The 21,340-nt window shown below is 31.4% G+C and overlaps 1 protein-coding gene across 2 annotated transcripts in view; it reads left to right on the top strand.

Annotated features, from left to right (window-relative positions):
- YTHDC2 (YTH N6-methyladenosine RNA binding protein C2) overlaps positions 1 to 20,099 on the top strand; it is a 62,494-nt gene extending 42,395 nt beyond the window's left edge. The window contains exons 19-29 of one of the 2 annotated variants that reach the window (XM_072958095.1): positions 6 to 125; positions 445 to 717; positions 2,698 to 2,824; positions 3,877 to 4,082; positions 4,465 to 4,660; positions 5,496 to 5,602; positions 6,994 to 7,286; positions 10,388 to 10,565; positions 15,756 to 15,959; positions 16,711 to 16,893; positions 18,123 to 20,099. In XM_072958095.1, coding sequence (XP_072814196.1) covers positions 6 to 125; positions 445 to 717; positions 2,698 to 2,824; positions 3,877 to 4,082; positions 4,465 to 4,660; positions 5,496 to 5,602; positions 6,994 to 7,286; positions 10,388 to 10,565; positions 15,756 to 15,959; positions 16,711 to 16,893; positions 18,123 to 18,203 — 1,968 coding nt within the window. In that variant the 3' untranslated portion in view covers positions 18,204 to 20,099. Of the gene's footprint in view, positions 1 to 5; positions 126 to 444; positions 718 to 2,697; positions 2,825 to 3,876; positions 4,083 to 4,464; positions 4,661 to 5,492; positions 5,603 to 6,993; positions 7,287 to 10,387; positions 10,566 to 15,755; positions 15,960 to 16,710; positions 16,894 to 18,122 lie in introns of both variants that reach the window. The other variant, XM_072958088.1, reaches the window with a different exon arrangement.
- The last annotated feature ends 1,241 nt before the right edge of the window (positions 20,100 to 21,340 follow it).

Here is a 21,340-nt window from a genome sequence, read left to right as displayed (position 1 = left end):
TACAGGAACTTTGTTTACATACCAAGCTGTTAGCCCCAGTTAATTGTCCTATTGCTGATTTCCTTATGAAAGCTCCTGAACCTCCACCAGCTTTAATTGTAAGAAATGCTGTACAAATGCTTAAGGTTGGTGTCTTAATAGTTTCATTTTATCTGACTGTTTTACTTGAAATTTGGAACAATTGAGAATTTGTCTTAATTAATTTTGTGCTTAAAAAATTATCTTAATGATCATGTATTTTGAATAGTATTCTCATGGTAATTAGAGTAAAACTGTAGGTTTGATTCATTTTTACATAATATATTTGAAACAAAATATATTTTTATGAGGTGTGGTAGCAAAAGAAAATTTACGTTCTTATATCTTACTTATGGGTTTTCAAGTATGTGGTTTGATTACACAGTTTTTGTCATGTCAAATTCTATTTCATATACTTTTATTTAGACAATAGATGCAATGGATGCATGGGAAGATCTCACTGAACTTGGATATCATTTGGCTGACTTGCCCGTAGAACCACATCTTGGTAAAATGGTCCTGTGTGCTGTTGTTTTAAAGTGTCTGGATCCCATCCTTACAATTGCCTGCACACTAGCCTATCGAGATCCTTTTGTCCTGCCAACGCAGGCCTCTCAAAAACGTGCAGCTATGCTTTGTAGGAAACGTTTCACTGCAGGAACTTTCAGTGACCATATGGCACTTCTCAGAGCATTCCAGGTACTATTATATGTCTTTTTATTTTTGAACTGTTTTTGGTTAAACACATTTCTGGGGTAAGTGTAACAAATTTAAAAATAGGTATGATTCCATTAATTTTTGTTTCATTATAAAGTCACATTTTTATTAATAGCCCAGAAAAATATCTTCCTACTGTTAATATGTTAAAATTATCATATTTTTCACTACTTTTTTTTGTTTTCTCAATTTTCTTATTGTAGAAATATGTATGTGTATATATGTATATATTTTTATTTATACTTACATTTATACTGTATAAGCCCAAATTCCTTATCTTTAATTATGTCTTGATCAAGGAGTGCTCTAAAATTTTAGTTAAGAAACATTGTGTACTATTCAAAGTATATAGAACAAAACCTGGAAGAAAATTATCTTCAATTTAATATCTATTTTTTGATTTTTAGAGTACATCTTTTTTGTATGTGCTCAAGACTTTATGTTAAGGATTTAGTTTTATAAAGCAAAATCCAAAAACCAGTTAAAAATTTTAAGCTAATAATAGAATTTGATGAAAGTGGTAAATAGGGAAGAAAAGATAAGGAAAGTGAGCCTGAGTAAGGGAAATGATATGTAATTTGGGAATTCACTTATGTGGGGAAGAATATGTTATTTCTTGAAAAGGTAGACATGTTATTTATCCTTAAATTCTCTTGTGTAGGCTGTGCCTCTGCATTTTAAAAAATTGTTAATGCAGGAAGTACTCTTTTCTAAGCATACAGGATTTTTCCAACATATATAATTTTAAAAAATAATTGTAATCTCTCTTGTGGGCATTATTAAACAGTGGTTCATGCATTGCTATTAATTGGGTCTATTAGATACTAAAGAGTAAATCAGTTGAGTGATAATAATTAGGGAGAGATTTGAAGTCGAATTCTTATCTTTATTTTTTCCCTAGCTCCTTTAAAAGCAGAGAGGGTAAATTACTGCCTTTGTCTTTCATTTGTATTCCAAAGCAAGAGAACTCATTTTGAAAGAGGAGCTTTCTTATAGTACGTGTAGATGATTTCTAGGAATCCCACTTTCCATTCTAAGACAGATTAGGTGGTTGATATAAAGGTTATTTTTGGAGGCCTGGAGTGGCAGGATTCTTAGATATAAATGGTATTAAGATGGCTTAGTTGAAAAATCTCCCCTACTTTAGTGGAGGAAAATTAATAGGCATACCTGTAAAGGTAAATATTTTTTCGTAGTTATTTAGTTTTCCTGATACTTAGTTCTCATTGGGAGTTTATAAACTCAATGACTTTCATATCATTTGGTATAAATTAACTAATGATAAATTTTATTTGATCATAAAGTCATAGATTTTACTTTAAAGTTATTTATTTAAAGAAATTAGATTTTAATATAACATATTAGTTTCAGGCATATAACATAATGACAATATTTACATATATTGCAAAATAATCACATTAAGTTTAGTTAACATCCATCACTGTACATAGTTAAAATTTTTTTTCTTGTGTTGAGAACTTTTAAGATCTACTCTCTAGTCTTAACTAGACTTATTGTGATCATTTCACAATATATACAAATACTAAATCATGTTGTGCACCTGAAACTAATACTAAATGTCAATTATATCTCAATAAAGTTATTTAAAAAACTTACTCTCTTAGCAACTTTCCAATATACAATACAGTGTTATTAACTATAGTCACTGTGCTGTACATTACATTCCCTAAGTCTTACTTATCTTAAAACTGGAAGTTTATACCTTTTGACTCCACTCATTTCACCCACCCTCCTCATCCCCTTTCCCTTGCAGCCATCAGTGTGTTCCCTGTGTCTATGCATTTGTTTTTTTGTTTATTTTTTATAGTCTCAGATTTGATAAAATAATTAGAAAAAGGAGAATTGATTGGGAGTGCTTAACATAGTGATTTTTAGTTACTTTGCTGCCTAACTAACAGATGATTGGTAAATGTGTCTTGTCATGTAATTATATTTTCATAGGCATGGCAGAAAGCTCGAAGTGATGGGTGGGAGCGAGCCTTTTGTGAAAAGAATTTTCTTTCACAAGCTACCATGGAAATAATCATAGGCATGAGAACTCAGTTGCTTGGTCAACTTAGAGCGTCAGGTAAAGTTTTCCTCCAGAGAACCTATTTAAACTACTGAGAATACCCTGCCCATACCTCATAGTATTTCTAGTGTTAACTAATCCCATCTTATATTATTTTTTATGACATTATCACATTGTATATCTTATGTTCATGAACTGCTTTGTAGACTTTTACATGACCTCAACTTTTGTTTGTTGATTAAAAAAAATAGCAGAAGCTGTAGATGAGAAATATATGAATACTTTTTGATATTGTTGACAGTGAGCAATTTGTATTTGTTGGCAAAAATTAATTTGGATATCGTAATTATTTTTTATATTTTTATCACTATTAGTAAATAATTGTTTAGCTCTATGAAATAGAAACTATAAAAATTTAAGTAGATTGATATGAATGCTAGCCTTTATATTTTTGGAACATAACACAACTAGTAATAGCTTGAAGACACTTGATTTTTTTTTTTTTAAAGAGAATGCCAGTGCTGCTATTTCAGTTTAGGGTTGCTTCTTTAAATTTCTTTTTGAATAACATAGTACATTAAGGAAATAGAAGAAAAATACCAGAGCCTGGATTCATGGGATGGCTGAAGTGCCAAAGTAATATAAGGAATGAACCAGGGAATTTAGAGTTGTCTCAGATGTGAGGAAATATTAAGGACTTTTGAAATTCAAGCAAGAATACTCTTTATTTACTTGACTTCACTTCCAGAATTAGTGTCTCTTGAAACCAAAATGTTATTTATACCATTCAGCAGAATAATTTAGGTTTTTAGCTGTGATTTTTAGTATGTTTCTGACAGCAGCTTATGAAGAATTTTAATGCAAGAATATATATATTTTTTAAAGTCTCTAAGTCCCCAATGAATCTTCTACTTACTTTGGCCTAAGCAAACTTAAATTTTCTTAGAACATTGATTCTCTATTTTAAATTTTTCAGAGAAGATTTTATGAATTATTACAGAATTTGAATATCATTATATGGGTTGTACAATTTTTTATAGAAAACACATTAATTTAAAAGTATATTTTGTGCAATAGAAAAAGTTGATGTGGTTTTTTTCTCTTTCTAGGTTTTGTTAGAGCACGAGGTGGTGGTGACATTCGAGATGTTAACACAAATTCTGAGAACTGGGCTGTCGTTAAAGCTGCATTGGTTGCAGGCATGTATCCTAATTTAGTCCATGTGGACAGAGAGAATGTTGTATTGACAGGACCAAAAGAGAAAAAAGTACGGTTTCATCCCACCTCAGTTCTCAGTCAGCCTCAATATAAAAAGGTAAAACATTTTGAATGCTCTTAATCCTTGAGGTAAAACTAATCTAATTTAGATAGCTGAAGATCAATGAAAAATTTTCCAAATACCAACCTGCTTTAAGAAATTAGTTTATATATATATACTAATATATATATATATGTATGTATATAAAATTCAGTATTGGAACAAAATTTTGATTGAATCTTAAGAGTTGGAAGAAGTAATGTGTTAAGTAATGAGGACTTTTGTACAAACTACACGAGCAATAATTTGCTTTAATTTTTGTTTGGGTGCCAATATACATTATCTATTTCACTGAGGGACTTTTTACATTTTAAAAGTGTTACCAGTAAATTAATGTGATAAATACAGTTAAAATTTTTTTGACTTATTTTCCTAATAGATTCCTCCAGCCAATGGTCAAGCTGCAGCAATTCAGGCACTGCCCACAGATTGGCTTATTTATGATGAAATGACCAGAGCTCATAGAATAGCTAATATTAGATGTTGTTCTGCAGTGACACCTGTCACTGTATTGGTATTTTGTGGACCAGCTAGGTTGGCAAGTAATGCTCTTCAGGAACCTTCATCTTTTCGAGGTAAATATATTATGAAGGAAATGAAAAAAAAGAGTTTTTTTTTAAGCTAAAAATAAATTTTGAAATTATAAACATTTATGTGGTAGTAGCTCCCTTTTCATGTAATAAGATGAGTTAAAAAGTACTAAAGTGTATCATTAACTCTCAGGTTTTTGGCTGTGGTAGGTTGCTGAGTGATGCCATTTATTTGAGATTCAGAAAACTAGGAAGAGTATGTTGTGTAGGGAAGAAGTCAAGAGTCCTGTTCTAGACATGTTAAATCTGAGATGGCTAAGGCATCCTAAGTAAGATTTTTTTTTTTTTTGAAGTCAGTGGATTTACATATCTGAAGCTCAGGGAAGTTTGGACTAGCAGTACAAATTTGGAAGTCATCAGCTTGTAAATAATATTAAAGACATGAGAATGAATTTTCTGAAGAGAATGTATAGATAGAGAAGAGAGTTCTTGACAAAATTTGAGAAATTTTAATAGTTAGAATTTGAGAAAGAAATAAAGCATGGCAAATAGATAAACAACAGAGTCCTAGTGTATAGCGAAGGAAACTATTATATTCAATATCTTGTAATAATCTGTAAAAAAATATATACTTGAGTCACTTTGCTGTATACCAGAAATGAATGCAACATTGTAAATCAACTATGCATCAATTTAAAAAAAAGAATGCCCATATATTGAGATTTAATATGTGATCTGTTGTATTTGGAGAACTGTCCACACGAATTGTTAGTATATCAAGAGGATTTATGTAAATATAAAGTATATTTACTTACTTTTTTTGCTATGATATAAGATGGTAAAAGTGACTTTTTTCTTTCAATATGTGTTTGAACAGCAGATGGTATTCCTAATGATGGTAGTGATAGTGAAATGGAAGATAGAACTACTGCTAATTTGTCAGCTTTAAAACTTGATGAGTGGCTCACTTTCAAACTAGAGCCAGAGGTAAGTTGCTTTTTAGTAGTGTGATAGATTTGTTTCATTCAGTTATATGAATAGGTATACAATGGGATGAAGATTATATCTTTAATGTTGAGCCCTTAGTATGAGAGAATACAGCTTGTTTTTCAGTTTTCACAGGGCCCTCATACATTCTCTACCACATTGGGGTTTATTCCAATAGACGATTTGAACAACCTAAGAACCTAGGTGTGGCTCAGTATTAAGCATGGCAATATTTGAATATTTTTGTATATATGAGAAAATACTGAGTATTGGGTACATGAGAATTCCTTTTATTCTATATAATTCTGTTTATAGGAGAAAAATATGAATTCATTCTGTTTTCTCTTTTCCCACATTTCTGAGGTAGGAAAGATGAATGTTTCTTTTCAAGTTAAAAATTTTCTTGGCAAAGCCTTCCCTTAATTCCATCTTTACTTTTAAAAATCATTCTATATCCTTTTTTGGAGAATATCAACTGTTGAAAGTTGGTACTAGCTAGGTTTACTTTTTACCATCCATTCATTTATCACTTTAACCTACTGCAGTCTCATTTCCATTCCCATCAATCTTTCACTTCACTGGAACTATGCTTGCCAAGGTCAGCATTGTCTCCTCCATGTTATCAATGCCAGCCTGCTGTCCTTGATAAATTTAACCTTTCTCTAGTAGTTGGTACTATTGTCCTATTGTCCATACCTTTCTTTTTGTAATTCTGTTCTTTCTCATTTTTCCTCTTCATTCCATCCCAACTTGTTTGTCACTAATTTCTGTGACATTAATCTTTCATGATTTTTCTTGTTTCTAGAGAGGTCATTTCTTCCTGGGTTCTCTTACTGACCTTCTGTATGTGCTTGTACCCTAAATGTTATATGTTATCCAGTAGTCTGTGCTTTAGTCTGTTCTTCTGTCTCTGCACAGTCTCTAGGGACCTGTGTGTAGATTTAGTAACCATTTATGCATTGATAACTTCCAGGTGTTTCTTATCTATATCTCTAGCTTAGGCTTTTCTCTGGACCTATGAATCCAGTTGCCTTCTGGATATCATCATTTGGATGTTCTCCAGGCACTAAAATAAAGTATGAATGGAACTAAATGTATTTTTCTTCATTTACCCTGCTGTTACTTTTCCAGTATTAATCACCTTCTACCAAACGTTGTTTTCTTTCTTTCATTAGACTGTTTCATTTGATTTTGTGCTTCTAATGCTTTAAAAGAGTAAATAAGAAATGTTATTTCTTTTATACATCAAAAAGAATGAAATTGGTAGTAAATTATGTGAAATGTGTTCTTTGGAAACAGTCCAGGCCTTAACTAATAAACATATCGTTGTCTTGCAAATGTGATAGATAGTTTACTTGTATCTATTTGAACTGAAGAAACTTTTATTATAGGCAGCCAGTTTGTTGCTGCAGCTCAGACAGAAGTGGCACAGCTTATTTTTACGTCGAATGAGAGCTCCATCCAAACCTTGGTCTCAAGTTGATGAAGCTACCATAAGAGCAATTATAGCTGTTTTAAGCACTGAAGAACAGTCTGCAGGTTTACAACAACCATCTGGAATTGGCCAAAGGCCAAGGCCTATGTCTTCAGAAGAACTTCCTTTGGCATCATCTTGGAGGTCAAATAACAGTAGGAAAAGTTCAGCAGATACTGAATTTTCTGATGAGTCTACTATAGCAGAAAGGTAAATTTGTAACATTTTATCAAAACGAGATATTTTCTCAAGGAAAATTAGTTATTTGCCATAGAGTCATGTGCTTTTATAACATTTAAAGATTACTTTCTTGTCTATAAACAAAAAGGCTGCAATAAAATGGAAAGAGTTTCTTACTTTTAAGACATAATTCTTATAGGTATTAAAATAATATGAAGGATTTCAAGCTGCTAGGGTCTTGAGTTATTGAAGAAGATTTTCTTGTCAGGAAAAATTCAAAATGTTTAATTTCTAGAATTCGCAAGTTTAGGGTCTGTTAAAAAGATAGCAACTTTTTTTTATTAACATATTTTAGTTGATACCTTTCCTAGATACCTTACAGCACGAAGTGTTGGCTATGGCCGTTTAGAAGAACAGCTTCCCCACAGGTCTTACTTAACTTAATAACGCTAACTAGTATTTCTACAAGAAAATACTTTATTCATTCTTTTCATTCAGGGACACATTGAATGCCTATTGTTCTCGGTGTGAGGGATATAGCAATGTATAAAACAGACAAAACGTCTTCCTTCAGAGAGTTTACACTTTATCGAGGAGAGACATAGATTTAAAAAGTAAATAAATTACTGTCTTGGCAAAATTTGTTACAGTTTAGCTAAATTCTTTTAACCTTTCTAGCAATTAGGGCAATTAGGTATGATTTTTGTTTATTATATGATTATTATTAATAATAAGAGAGCTCTTATTGATCCAAAAATGTACTTGGTAATATAATAGTGGTTATGTGAATCATTGGTCATGATTCAGAAATATTATGATTGTAAAACATTTGTTAGAATCAAATTTAAATTTCTTTATATCAGTTAAAAAAATTTTTTTACCCCATTAGAATTGATAACAGCATTCTTGCTTGGGATGCTAGTTTTGGCAATATGGTAAATAGTCTGCGATAAGAATTGTTAACAAACTGAAAATAGAAACAACGGAAGCATAAAAGATATGTGGTGCTTATTGTTTTTCAGGAATCAGATGGAGTAATTAGTATCTACCTTCTTTTGATCAAGTTTTGCATATTTGAATGAAGCATAAAGGCATGTTATCAGTAATACATGGTAGTTTCCCAGTTCTTCAGATATTACATTTTAGGAATAATTCAGCCAGTTGCTAAGAAAACCTTTTCATAATATGTATGCCTGAACCTTTTCCTCTGACGTAGACACTGCCTATAGTGAAAGGAAAATCTTAGAAAACATATTTTCTTCCTAGACACTCCTCACTTTTCTAAAAGATTGTTTTAAAAGTTTAACAGTGATTGTTTATAGTGTGTGAATATATTTGCATAGAAATTGTTACGTGGTAGTGTTATTCCTAGACTCATCATGAAAAACCTGTTGGATTCATAAAGACTGTATGCATTTATACACACTACATGTTTATACACACACACACTACACACCTACATTTTTAGGAAAAAACTTTCCTTTTCTTTATAAAAGTAATATATACTCATTTAATATAATCAGAATTATACAGTATAATATTAGTTATGCTCTAAAAACTAATTAATGTATAAATTCATTTTTTGGCCTGTGATACCAGGATCCACCATTTTCCTAGATAGATATTTAGTTCTATTGAGAACATTTTTATTTTAACAAAATGTTACCCTTAATTAAGTTCTCTTACCTAATTTTCAGGTGAATTAGGTATCAGGGTATGAATGATGGGATTTTAGAGATGTAATGTGATAATTCATTGAACTTCAATTCATGAGAGAGAAAAAAACCCTGAAAAATTGTTTTTTTACATTTATCAAGTTGTTATTAATGATTCACATATGCATTAATTATTTTTTGTTAATATTTTTAAGCTTTAGCTATATTATTTCATTTTTTAAGAAATATTGGATCTAAGATATTTATTGAAAGAGAAGCAAATTGTGGGGTTAAGCTATTTTAATTTGTTTTAAAGGTAGAGTAATTATAATTTCAAGACTCTACAGAAGTTTATGAACTATTGATAACTTACCCTTTTTTGTTTTATTTATTATAAGTATTGTTAAACACAGCAAAATAATGATATGCCGTAATGAACTCCATATTCCAGATTCAGTAGTTTACCAAGATTTTCACCTACTTGCTGTATCTACCCCAATCATTTTTCTCTCGCTTCCTTTTTTTGTTTACATATTTCAGAATAAATCTCATACATCATGTCATTTTATCCTTCTATATTTAAATATACATCTCTTAAAAACAGAAGCATTTTTTCTACATAATCAAAATCCAATCATCAATCCCAATAAAATAATTTTCCCAATTCTCAAACTATAGACTTATTTGAAACAGCATCCAGAGAGGACACATGCATTGCATTAGGGTGACCTGTTTCTTCAGTCTCTTGTGATCTAGAGCAGTTGGTTCTTCTGCTGACTTCTTTGAAAAAACTCGATCAGTGATATTGTGAGATGTACCACATTCTGGATTTGTCTCTTTTTATTGCTATACCCTGTGTAGTTCATATAAACTAGTAGTTAGCTCTCAGGACTTGATTAGATCCGGTGTTTTGGCAAGAATATTTTATAGGTGTTGCTGTGAACTTTAAATCTTGTCTCTTGACTAGTCCAGTATTATTTCCACCTTACCATAAATACTGTTATTTTTAGTGTGCTTTTAAAATCTAATTTATTTGGCTTTAAGATTTATATGAAAGTGGAAGGGAAGTGGAGTAGGTGATATTCACATAAGGGCCATTAGCATAGATGTATTTAAATAATTTTATGATATTAAGATGTTAAATATCAATATAAAATTTTGTAATTATTAAAGACTTCTTCTGTACCATCATAAAAGAAGTCAGAAATTTTGTAAGGAAAATAATTCTTGGATATTTGTTAATATTGTTAAAGAATGTTGTAGATTGTTTTAAATGTATTTTTTTTTTTACCTACTATTTCTGTAAGTGTATCCTAAGTACAACTGTTTCTTCTAAATGTTATAGAAGAATGAAATTGCCTTTTAAAATACTTTCCCATAAGTCATAATGTCTTTGGAACTTTTGTTTGAAATGGAATCTGCTTTGTATTATGAACTTATATATAACTGATCTTTGCTTCTTCCTTCTCACTCAAGAGTATTGATGAAATCTCCATCTCCAGCACTACACCCACCTCAGAAGTACAAAGATAGAGGAATTTTACATCCTAAACGAAGCACTGATGACCGGTCAGATCAATCTTCTGTGAAATCGACAGACAGCAATAGTTACCCAAGTCCTTGTGCTAGTCCTTCTCCCCCATCCTCAGGAAAGGTAGAGTATCAAGGATTTGTAGCACATCTAATGTTACATATTTAAAGAAAAGTATAAAATAATACTGTTTTTCAGTTAGTAATCATGGCCTCTATTCTAGGTATAATTTGAAGCTGGCAAACTTGAGGCACTTTGAGTTAATTTTTTAGTTTTTCCTGCTTGCCAAATATTTCCAGTTATTATCATCTTGGGGTGTTTTAAAACTAATAGATCATTCACAGATGACATGTAGCTAGGCAGTTCATGATTTCCTTTCTGTATCTTTAGAACTTTTTTTAAAAAGCAAACGACAGGAAGATTATCTTCAATTAATTTTGGTTTATACTTTCAGAATTCGAAACAATAGTTTCTTTCAGTTTTTAGTTGATTTATCCAGTTCAGTGATTATATTAAAAAATACAAGACCAGATGGGTTTAGGAAGATAGGAAATGTTGATAAGGAATTGAGAACTATGTATCTTTTAAGAAATTTATAATGTGAATGATTTCAGGTGTTTAGAATTTGTGTACTTTTATTTTCCTGCATTCTTAGTACCTGAGTAAATATTTGATTAGTTACATGCTGTGGTTCTGGTGAAAATGTCTGCTGAAATACTCTTTTTAAAAAAGAGGAAAAGAAATGTTTTTGCAGATTTGAATTCTTAGGTTTTAGGGCTTTTTTTTGTCGTTCTTTGTTTTTAATTTTAAAATACTTTTATTAAAAAAATAAATAAAATAAAATACCTTTATTAAGGTATAGTTTGCACAATAAAATTTACCAGTTTAAACTGTACAGTTCAGTGAATTTTGAGAAATGTATGCAATCATTTAACTGTACTATAGTCATGTACACAACATTCCCATCATCCCTGGTTTCTGGCAGCCCACTGAACTGCCCTTTGTCCCTGGAGTTTTGCCTTTTTTAGAACTTCCTGTAAATAGAATCATTTGTATATAGATTTCTGTGACTGGTTTATTTCACTTTTGGAATTCATTTGTATTATTGAGTGTATTATTAGTTTGTTACTTTTTATTACTGAATAGTATTCCATTGTGTGGGTATACCACAGTATGTTTATCTGTTTACCATTGATGGGCATTTGGGTTGTTTCCACTTTTTGACTATTATGAATAAAGCTACTGTAATATTCATATTCTGGTACAAGTTTTTGTACGTAGATATGTTTTCTATCCTTGGGTATATACCCAGGAGTGGGTTTGTTGGGTTGTATGATAAGTATAACTTTACAAGAAACTACCCAGCTGGTTTCCAAAATGGCTGTATCGCTTTCCATTCCCTTCAGTAATCATGAGAATTCTATGTGTTCCATATTCTTAACAATATTTGACATTAATAGTCTCTTAATTTTAGCCATTCTCATGGATATATAGTGATATTCCATTATACTTTTAATTTGTATTTCCCAATGACTAATGTTTGGTTGTTTATTGGTTATTTGTCTTTTTTTTTTAATTTAGTTGTAAGAGTTTTTTAGTATATTCTGGATACAAGTCTTAATTGTATGTGTTTTGCAAATTTTTTCTAATAGTCTGTGCTTGCGTTTACATTTTATTAATGGTACCTTTTAAAGGACAAATGGTTTTAGTTTTGAGGGAGGCCCATTTCATCTATTTTTTTCTATTTTGGTTTTATCTGTTTTTTCTATTACAGTTCATATTTTTTATGTCCTAAGAAATCTTTACCTAACCCAAGATTACAAAGATTTTCTCCTCTGCTTTCTTCTAGAGATTTTATAGTTGGAGCTCTTACATGCAGGTATATGATATATTTCATATACCTTGAATTAGTTAATTTCAAGTTACCTTTATTTATAGTATGGATCGGTCATGGATCATTTTTTGGCATTTGTCTGTACAGTTGTTCTAGCACCGTTTGTTGAAAAGACCTTTTTTCATTGAATTACTTTGGCACCTTTGTCAAAAATCAGTGACCATAAATATGTGGTCTGTTTCTTGGACTCTATTCTGTTTCATTGATCTGTATACTTCTCATTTTGCCAGTACTACAATGATTTGATTATAGTAGCTTTATAGCAAGTCTTGAATTCAGCTAATGATTTTTCTCCAACTTTGTTCTTTTGCAAAATTGTCTCGGCTATTCTAGGTCCTTTGTGCTTTCATATAAACTTATGAAAAAGCTTGTCAATTTCTACAGAAAATTTTTTTGGTATTTTGAGTGGAATTGCATTAAATCTACAGATCAACTTGAAGAAAATCTACAATTAACAATTTTTAGTCTTCCAACCATAAGTAAACTGCATTTATTTACATATTCTTTAATTTCTCTCAACAGTGTTTTATAAATTTCAGAGTTCAAGTATTATGCATTTTTTGTTACATTTATTCCTAAGTATTTTATATTTTTAACACTGTTTTTTTTTCAGTTGTTCATTACTGGCATTCATTTGTATTTTTAACACTTGTTGTTTTTCAGTTGTTCATTATTAGAAATATATTTGATTTTTGTAGATTTATCCTATATTCCATGACCTTAGTTCACTTATCAATTCTATAAACTTTTTATGTAGATTTCTCAGGATTTTCTACATGAGCAGTCATACTTTTAATAATTTTACTTTTTTCCTTTCCACTGTGGATGCTGTTCAGTTCTTTTCTTTCAGTATCTCTCTGGCTAAAATCTTCAATAAAATGTTTAATAAAGGTGTTGAGAACCCACATCTTGTCTTGACCTTAGAGGGAAAGCTTTAAGTCTTTCACCATTTAGTGGGATATTTTCTTTTGGATCTAGTTTGCTAAGAAGGGTTATTATGGAATAAGCAATGAATTATATTCAGTGCTTTTTTTATTTTACACCTATTGAAATGATAATACAGTTCTTTTTTTGTGTATGTGTGGTCTGTTAATATAGTGGCTTTCATTTATTTTCTAATGTTTATACCTCATTTGGTCATGATGAATTATCCTTTTAAAATATTGCTGGATTTGATTTTGTTCTGTCACAAATTTTGTTAAATGAAGGATCTTTGTTTATGAGGGATATTTTTCTCTAGTTATCTCTTCTTGTGTTATCTTTGAATAGTTTTGGTACTGGAATAACTCTGACATCTTAAGATTAGTTGGGAAGTACTCCTTCCACTTTAATTTTTTGAAAGAGATGTGTAGATTTGCTATTATTTATTCCTTAACTGTTTGACAGAATCCACTAGTTAAGTCACTTTTATCTTACACTTACGTATCTTCAATCAGTATTATGCCATTTCAGTTATAGATTGAGAACCTTGTAACAGTATGCTTTTATCTTACCTTTTAGTTCTTTGTGTTATTGCTTTCATATATTTTATTTGTCCATGTGCTATAAATGCCACAATGTATTATTTTTTACTTACATAGTCAACTATCTTTTTACCAAATGTCAAGAAAATGTCTTTTATATTTACTCAATATTTACCATTTCCTGTGCTTTTTATTCTTTTGTGTTGACACGAATTTCTGTCTTGAATCATATACTTTTGCCTGAAAACCTTCTTTTAACATTTTTTCAAGTACAGATCTTCAGGAAATGAATTCTTTTAGCTTTTGTGTGAAAATTCTTTTTCACTTTTGTTTTTGAAAGATGTTTTTACTGTGTATATAATTCTAAGTTGACAGTGCTTTTCTTTCATTACTATAATGCTGTTGTATTGTGGTTTACATAGTTTCTAATGGAAAGTGCTCTATCATTCTTTGTTTCTTTGCATATAATTTGTCTAGCTGCTTTTAAGATTTTCTTTTTATCGTTGGTTTTCAGCTATTTGATTTTGATATGACTTGGTCTGCTTCTCTTTATATTTCTTCTTCAATCTGTGTATTTATGGTTTTCATCAATTTTGAGAAATTTAACACCATCATTTTTCACATATTTTTTATTTGTCACCTCTCCTTCCTCCTTTCTGGAACTTTAGATACACAAATGTGCAGCTTCTTGATATTGTTCCACAGGTCACTGATATGCTTTTCATTTTTTTCAGTTGTTTTTGTCTCTTTGTTTCATTTGAGATAGTTTCTATTGCTATGTCTTTAAGTTCTCTGTTTTTATTTGTAGTGTCTAATCTGATGTGCATTCTTTCTAGTGTGTTTTCACTTCAAATATAATATTTTCATCTTCAGAGTTTCCTCTGGGTCTTTACAAAAACGCCTTGCATTTCTCATCACATTCATGTTTCCTCTACCTTTTTGAACATGGTGAACATATTTAGAATAGCTGTGTTAACATTCTTGTCTCCTTAATTTCATAATCTCTCAGATCTCACTCTATTCCTATTGATTAATTTTTTTCCTGGTTGTGGACCATATTCTCCTGTTTATTTGCATTCCTTTTAATTTTGTTTGGTTGCGAGATTTTTATTGTATTCTTTTAAATAGTGTTAGACATTTTTCTGATACACAGTTAAGTTAGTTGCAATCAGTGTAGTAATCCTTTTGAGATTTACTTTTAAGCAGTGTTAGTGCGGGTCCTGGACAATTTTTATTCTGATATTAATTTAGTTCCAGTACTAAGGTGTGATCCTTCTCTGGGCTAATGCCCTATGTATTATAAGTTCTTTCCATTCTGACAGGAGATAAGATGAAATATTCCCAACCATACGTGAGCTCCAGGAGCTCTTTTCCTCTCGATCTTTGCTGGCCTCAGGTCCTTTTTTCTCACTTATATGCAGGTCAGCACTTAGCCAGGAACTTTTGGGGACCCCTTCTGCAATTCCTGGGAAACTCTCCTTGCAACTCCCTTCTGTCTAGTAAACTGCCAGGCAAGTTCCAGTCACTTTGGCCTCTAAACTCTAAGCTGTATCTCTGTAATTCACTGAGAACGTTAGATTCTGTTTGTTTCCCTTCCCTGCATTGTCGCCTGGAAACTATATCCAGGCAGTAAGCTGGAGCAATTTTTGTTTTGTTTTCAGACTTTGAAAATGTATTAAAATATTTTCTGAAAGCACATATAAATCAAAGTTGGTAATCCAGGATCCTTTTTTGTTAAGGGATTTTTGAATGCTCTGAAAAAGAGTCCTTGGTTTTGGCTCTTTAACCTCATTTTGATTGGGTGGGCCTTGTTTAGGTTTTCAGGCATGATAGAGCTATTCGTTGAATATTAGATAAAATATTTTGGTTTATATATTTATGAAGATGTTATTTAATGGAGCCTATTGATTTTGAAAGGTCAAACTACCTTTCAAGAATTTATGCATTCTTTTTTAGGGCTCAAAGTCTCCTTCACCAAGACCAAACATGCCTATTCGATACTTTATAATGAAGAGTAGCAATTTGAGAAACCTTGAAATTTCTCAGCAGAAGGGTATCTGGTCTACAACCCCTAGTAATGAGCGGAAGCTAAATCGAGCTTTTTGGGAAAGCAGCATGGTTTACTTGGTATTTTCTGTTCAAGGATCTGGACATTTCCAGGTAAGCCATCCTGAAACAGTAAAATGGCATTGTTCTGGCTGCAGATTAGATCAGTTAGATGATGGAGATTAAAAAGAAGCTTGCTTTTTATTGCATAGGAATGCAAGAATGCATTTTGCTTGACTGAGGATGAGGAATATATTGTACCTCTTCAAAGGAATGAAATATAGGCATCCCTTTGTTTTTGCCTTGTTTTACTAGAGCCTCTCCAGATAAACAGTTTTACCTTCTGAAGACAACTTTAGATTGACTATTTCTCAGGTTGCTTTAAAGTAATGAGAAGTGTGGCTTTTTGATAAAATATGTATTTAAATAAGCCAAAGAGATTAGAATTGACAATCAAGAAACTGAGTGTGTTTCTTAACTCATCTTGACTTGATGTATATCTGAATTTACCAAATAACTTATTATTCAATATTATTATAATTTTTGAAACTAAAAACCTAGAAGTTAGATTGTATCCATTTATAGTGGAATAAATGTGGGTTTAGAACTGTGATACGTTATTTAGAAAATATATTTGTATTTGAAATTACATTAAAAGGCTGGAATTGGTCTTTCCTCCAAAATTTGCTAGTTCATCTTTTTATGAAAAACACTTAAAAGACTAGTTTTTAAATTTTTGTTAGCTGTTATCTTTATATTACATTTTTACCCTAAAAAAGTGAACAACTCAGAACTTTTCTCAGGTAAATTGAATTCAGACATTTTAATATCATCCTTTACCCTTTCCTCCTCATTTTACCCACAGGGATTTTCTAGAATGTCGTCTGAGATAGGAAGGGAGAAGAGTCAGGACTGGGGCTCAGCTGGACTAGGAGGAGTGTTTAAGGTGGAGTGGATACGAAAAGAAAATCTTCCCTTTCAGTTTGCACACCATTTACTCAATCCTTGGAATGACAACAAAAAAGTCCAGATAAGCAGAGATGGGCAGGTATACAATGACATTTAATATTTTTCTTCCACTTTTTGTTTTGTTTGGCTGTTACTCAGTGATTTGTTTGAGGAGCAAATGCAAGAACACAAATGTATATTCTGTGCGCCCATGGGGAGATAAATGGTCAGATTTGTAAAAGAGCAAGTTACAGACCTACTTGCAGATGTGTGTGACAGAGCTCATTGTATTTTTTCAACACTTTGTAAATTTGAATTCTCTGTCATTGCATATAAAAAAAATCTTTCATAAGTTACTTTATGGAGTTTTCTGTTGTCTTACTGACTAAAGATAGGATTAAAACCTAGTGTTATTCTCAAATAATTTCACTAAAGTCTAAGGATAACAACAATATCTAAGTTCTTGATGGCTTTAACTAATGATATAACATATATAACAACCTTTTTATATTTTTGTGGCTTGTTTTATTTATATTATGCTTTACTTTGCCTTGATGATGGTACTGATAAGCATTTTAAACTAGTTAAGATGATGGAAATTAACATATTTTTTGACTACTGCGCTAGCTGCTTTATATGAGGTAATTCAATTCTTGGGCCTAGTATGAGTTATTAGCCCAATTTTTTGTAGGAGAAAATTGATTCAGAGAAATTAGTCTTGCCTAAGGTCATATCTAATAATTTATTTGAACCAGTGTGACTCAGTTCAGATCACCATATGAAAAGTGTTAAATTTCTTTTTAAGTGCACATCATGTCACAAGAGGAACATAAATGACATTCTTTTCAATTATGTCATAGTATTTTCATTTTTATTCTATAATAATGATTTTGAAATAAATCTAATTCCTGAGAATATGCAGTCATTTAAGATAGTTTCTTAAGAAAAAGCCCCAAACATCTAATATGCTGGGTTTCACAATAAATACCTTTGGAAATTCAAGCTGAATGCTTTTGCTAAATCTTCATGAAAAACAAAATTCATTATTTCTATAGAAAAAAATTCTGAAAGAACTCCGTAGAAATTTTTCACCATTTTATCACAAATAGTTACAATATTTACAGGTTAATAATACTCCTGAAGTCTGGAAGTCAACTCTGTATCTTGATGAAAAGAATTAGAGCAATGCATACCATATGATTTTAGCATGTTCTAGTAGAAACATAAAGTTTAAAGTGATTTTCTTACATTTTTATCATTATGAGATTTGGTGATAAAAAAATTCAATCTAGTTCTTTTTATGTTTATTCTGACTTTTGGTTTACCTAGGAACTAGAACCTCAGGTTGGTGAACAGTTGCTCCAGTTATGGGAACGCCTTCCACTAGGAGAAAAAACCACAACTGATTGAGACTCAGGTTATACCATACTTGACTTTGAGTATTGGCAGTATTTGTGGTCATTAAGGATATTTTTCAGATAATGTCTCTTTCTTTTTTTCTTCTTCTTTTCCTTCTTCTTCTTCTTTTTTTTTTAAACTCTTCCAGAACTCTTAGCTTCAGAAGAATATCATGCCTGTTTATAACCACTGAATGCCCTGACTTCCAAAAACTGAGATGGGATTGTGTGTTATGAATGGGCTTTTCTGGTTGAAAGGTGTTTGTTTAGAACCACCATTTTCATATAAAAGAGAAAAGGATAATTTAATTTTTATAGTGATCATAGGGAATGATTATATATTTGTTAATTGTATGTTTATAATTGAATAAAATAGTAGTAGTTTCATTATTTGACAAAATAGAAGTTAAACATACTTAAAGTTAAACATTTCATGTTTAAAACACTGACTTATAACTCTTACTGATTTTTTTTAATTCAAAGTAAATTGTTTACTTTTAAGAAAAGCCTAACTATATCTGTACTTCTGAGTACTATTTTTAGAAGAGTCAACTCTTAAGATTTACCATTAAAAACATGCAAAGCAAAGCAAATGACCAAATTCTAAAAATGTCCCTTTAAAAAAGTGTGTGCTGATTAAGGACTATTCACTCTGCCATTTTTAGCCTGAGATACATTAAGAAAAAAAGAAGAAAGGATGTTCTTTTTCTGCAATTATGAAATGCAGTAAAAACTGAAGAAAAGCAGAATTCTTCCCTGACTGATCAGATAAGATTAAATGCTTAGTTTTATAGCTGGTACTGCCTCTTTTAATCTGATGTGTACCAAACTTTCCTTTCTCCAGCATTACAGTCTTCACACAGCTTTGTAAAACCACAGTAATTATGACCTCTTTGTTTTGGCTAAAGAAACTTAATTTAGACAAGTTAAAAATTTAAGCAAGTTATACAAGTTGGAAAAGAATATTCTTAACAGTTAGTGGTATCTTGGTTGCTGTACATGTTCCAAAATAAGCCCGTAAGCACCACAATTCTAAATGCCTTCTATTTGTTTTCCAGTACTTTTTATCCTACTTATGTTTTCAGATAGAATTTCTCTGTTTTTGCATTTGTGGTTTAATGGGAGTAATTTTATGTAAACCCATGTTAGTGCCAACTCTCATATTTCTTTACCATCTTAGAATAATTTGGTTTGATCTGTTCACCACAATTGTCTATAAAGTTTTCTTAGTGGCTTTCTGAAGGGAAATGGAGGTACAGGGAGAAATGAAAGAAATATCTTGGTTACTAAGTTTTCAGTAGAATGGGTTTGATAGCACTTCTCATAATACATTTGGGTCATTGCCATATAACAAAAAACCAACATGAATCTAATTTAAAGGCAAAAGGAAAACTCTTAAGTCCTCTGCTTCTTTATTTGAGAACAAAGAAGTGAAAAATCGTGGATCAACATAAAATCTTCAGAACACTTCTACTTTCTCTGGGAAAGCATTTTATGTTGGTGCATTGGTTTAAAATGTCGGCTGTGACTTTTGCCTGTATTTGTAGTTACTGAGTTTTTGTTTGTTTTATACTTTAAGACATACCTCTAAATTGGCCCTATGTGAATTATGTTCCACTCAATGTGCATTACAGTTTTTTTCCTCTTAGAGCAACTTGTGGTTTTCTAATAATGTGTACATTTTGTTTAGATGTATATTTAGCGGTTCACAGTATTCTAATTTGGAAGTAAGGACTTCTAAAAAGTAAAACTTGTTTTAATTTCCATCTGTTTTCTAATGTCTATCCCTGTATGTAAATGATGACTTTGTTGATATTTAAGATAAACATAATTTGAATGTAATTAAAATGCTGTTTTTTGGAAGAGATGAACTTTAAATATACTTATTAAATGAAATTCTGTTAAATTACTTAGATTTTGTTATTTCTGATACTGTATAGCAGGACTAAGTTAACAGTGATCAACAGAATCCTCTGAGATATTAATGAATTTCAAATACTTAGAAGAATACTAAATTGTTGTAGAAGGTGATGGCCTCATATCAGTACCACCTCCTCAGAAAATTTTGCCTTATTACAATAGGGGGATGGGAAAAATCCCAAGACATGTTTTTAATAGAATATCTTTTGAACATTAATAGAATATGTAGCTGTCCACCTTCTGTTCTCATTCAGGGCACGCTGCATTGTAGTAATGTGCCATTGTATCCACTGAACAACTCAGCCTCACTCTGCCAGTTACAGCAAAGATAGACAATGAGGAAAAAATAATCTTCCATGAGTACTTCAAGAAAAGACATACTCATTTAAGAATTTGTCCTCAGAGACTCATTCTTCATTTAAAATCTTATATCCTGAAACAGAGAAAGTCTGAGGACCAAGTCAAATGAGCTTTATCCCTGAATCAACACCAGGTCAGAAGTAGTGCAACTAAACACATAATTGACAAGAGACTACACTGCTAAGTCCAATTGAGCTTCCCATAGCACATATCCTCAGTGTGCCCCAAAATTCTCCATGATTCCTCTCTATCTAGAGGACCACACTGTGCAGTCAGTGTGGTCAGGGCCACTGGATGCATCATGGCCTTTCTAGCCAAATGTGTATTTCTACTTGGCTGTCAAATAAAATCTCACATTCTGCATATTCAAATTAAACTGCTATTATTTCCCCTCAGTCTGTTCCACTTAAAGCTGTCCTGTTTTCAATTGATGCCAGTTACATTCTTTTGGTTGTTTAGGCCAGGAAACTTGACTTCTTTATTACTCTCAGTTCAATCCATCAGAAAAATTTCTTAGGTTTGCCTTCAAAGTATATCTAGACTCCGACTGTTTCTCATCACATCTGTCACAACTACTCTGGACTGAACCATCATCATTCTCACCTGGGTTATTGGAATGACTTCCCACGATGTCTTCCCTTTTCTACCTCTTCTCTGTGTCACCAATCTATTTTCAACACAGAAATCAGTGATCCTTTAAAAACATTAGATCAGTTCATATTATTCTGTTGCTCAAAACCCTGTCATGCTCCCCATTTCACTCAAAAGCTGAAGTCCTTTTAATGGCATAATCACCTTCTGTTGTCTGGTCCTCCGTTATATCTCTGACCTTCTCTACTCTCCCCCTCTGCTCATTCCATTTTAGCCACA

This window comes from Vicugna pacos, chromosome 3 (assembly GCF_048564905.1).
Source record: "Vicugna pacos chromosome 3, VicPac4, whole genome shotgun sequence".
Taxonomy (NCBI): domain Eukaryota; kingdom Metazoa; phylum Chordata; class Mammalia; order Artiodactyla; family Camelidae; genus Vicugna; species Vicugna pacos.
Note: the sequence above shows the minus strand (reverse complement) of the source record. Positions and strands in the feature narration are given on the sequence as shown.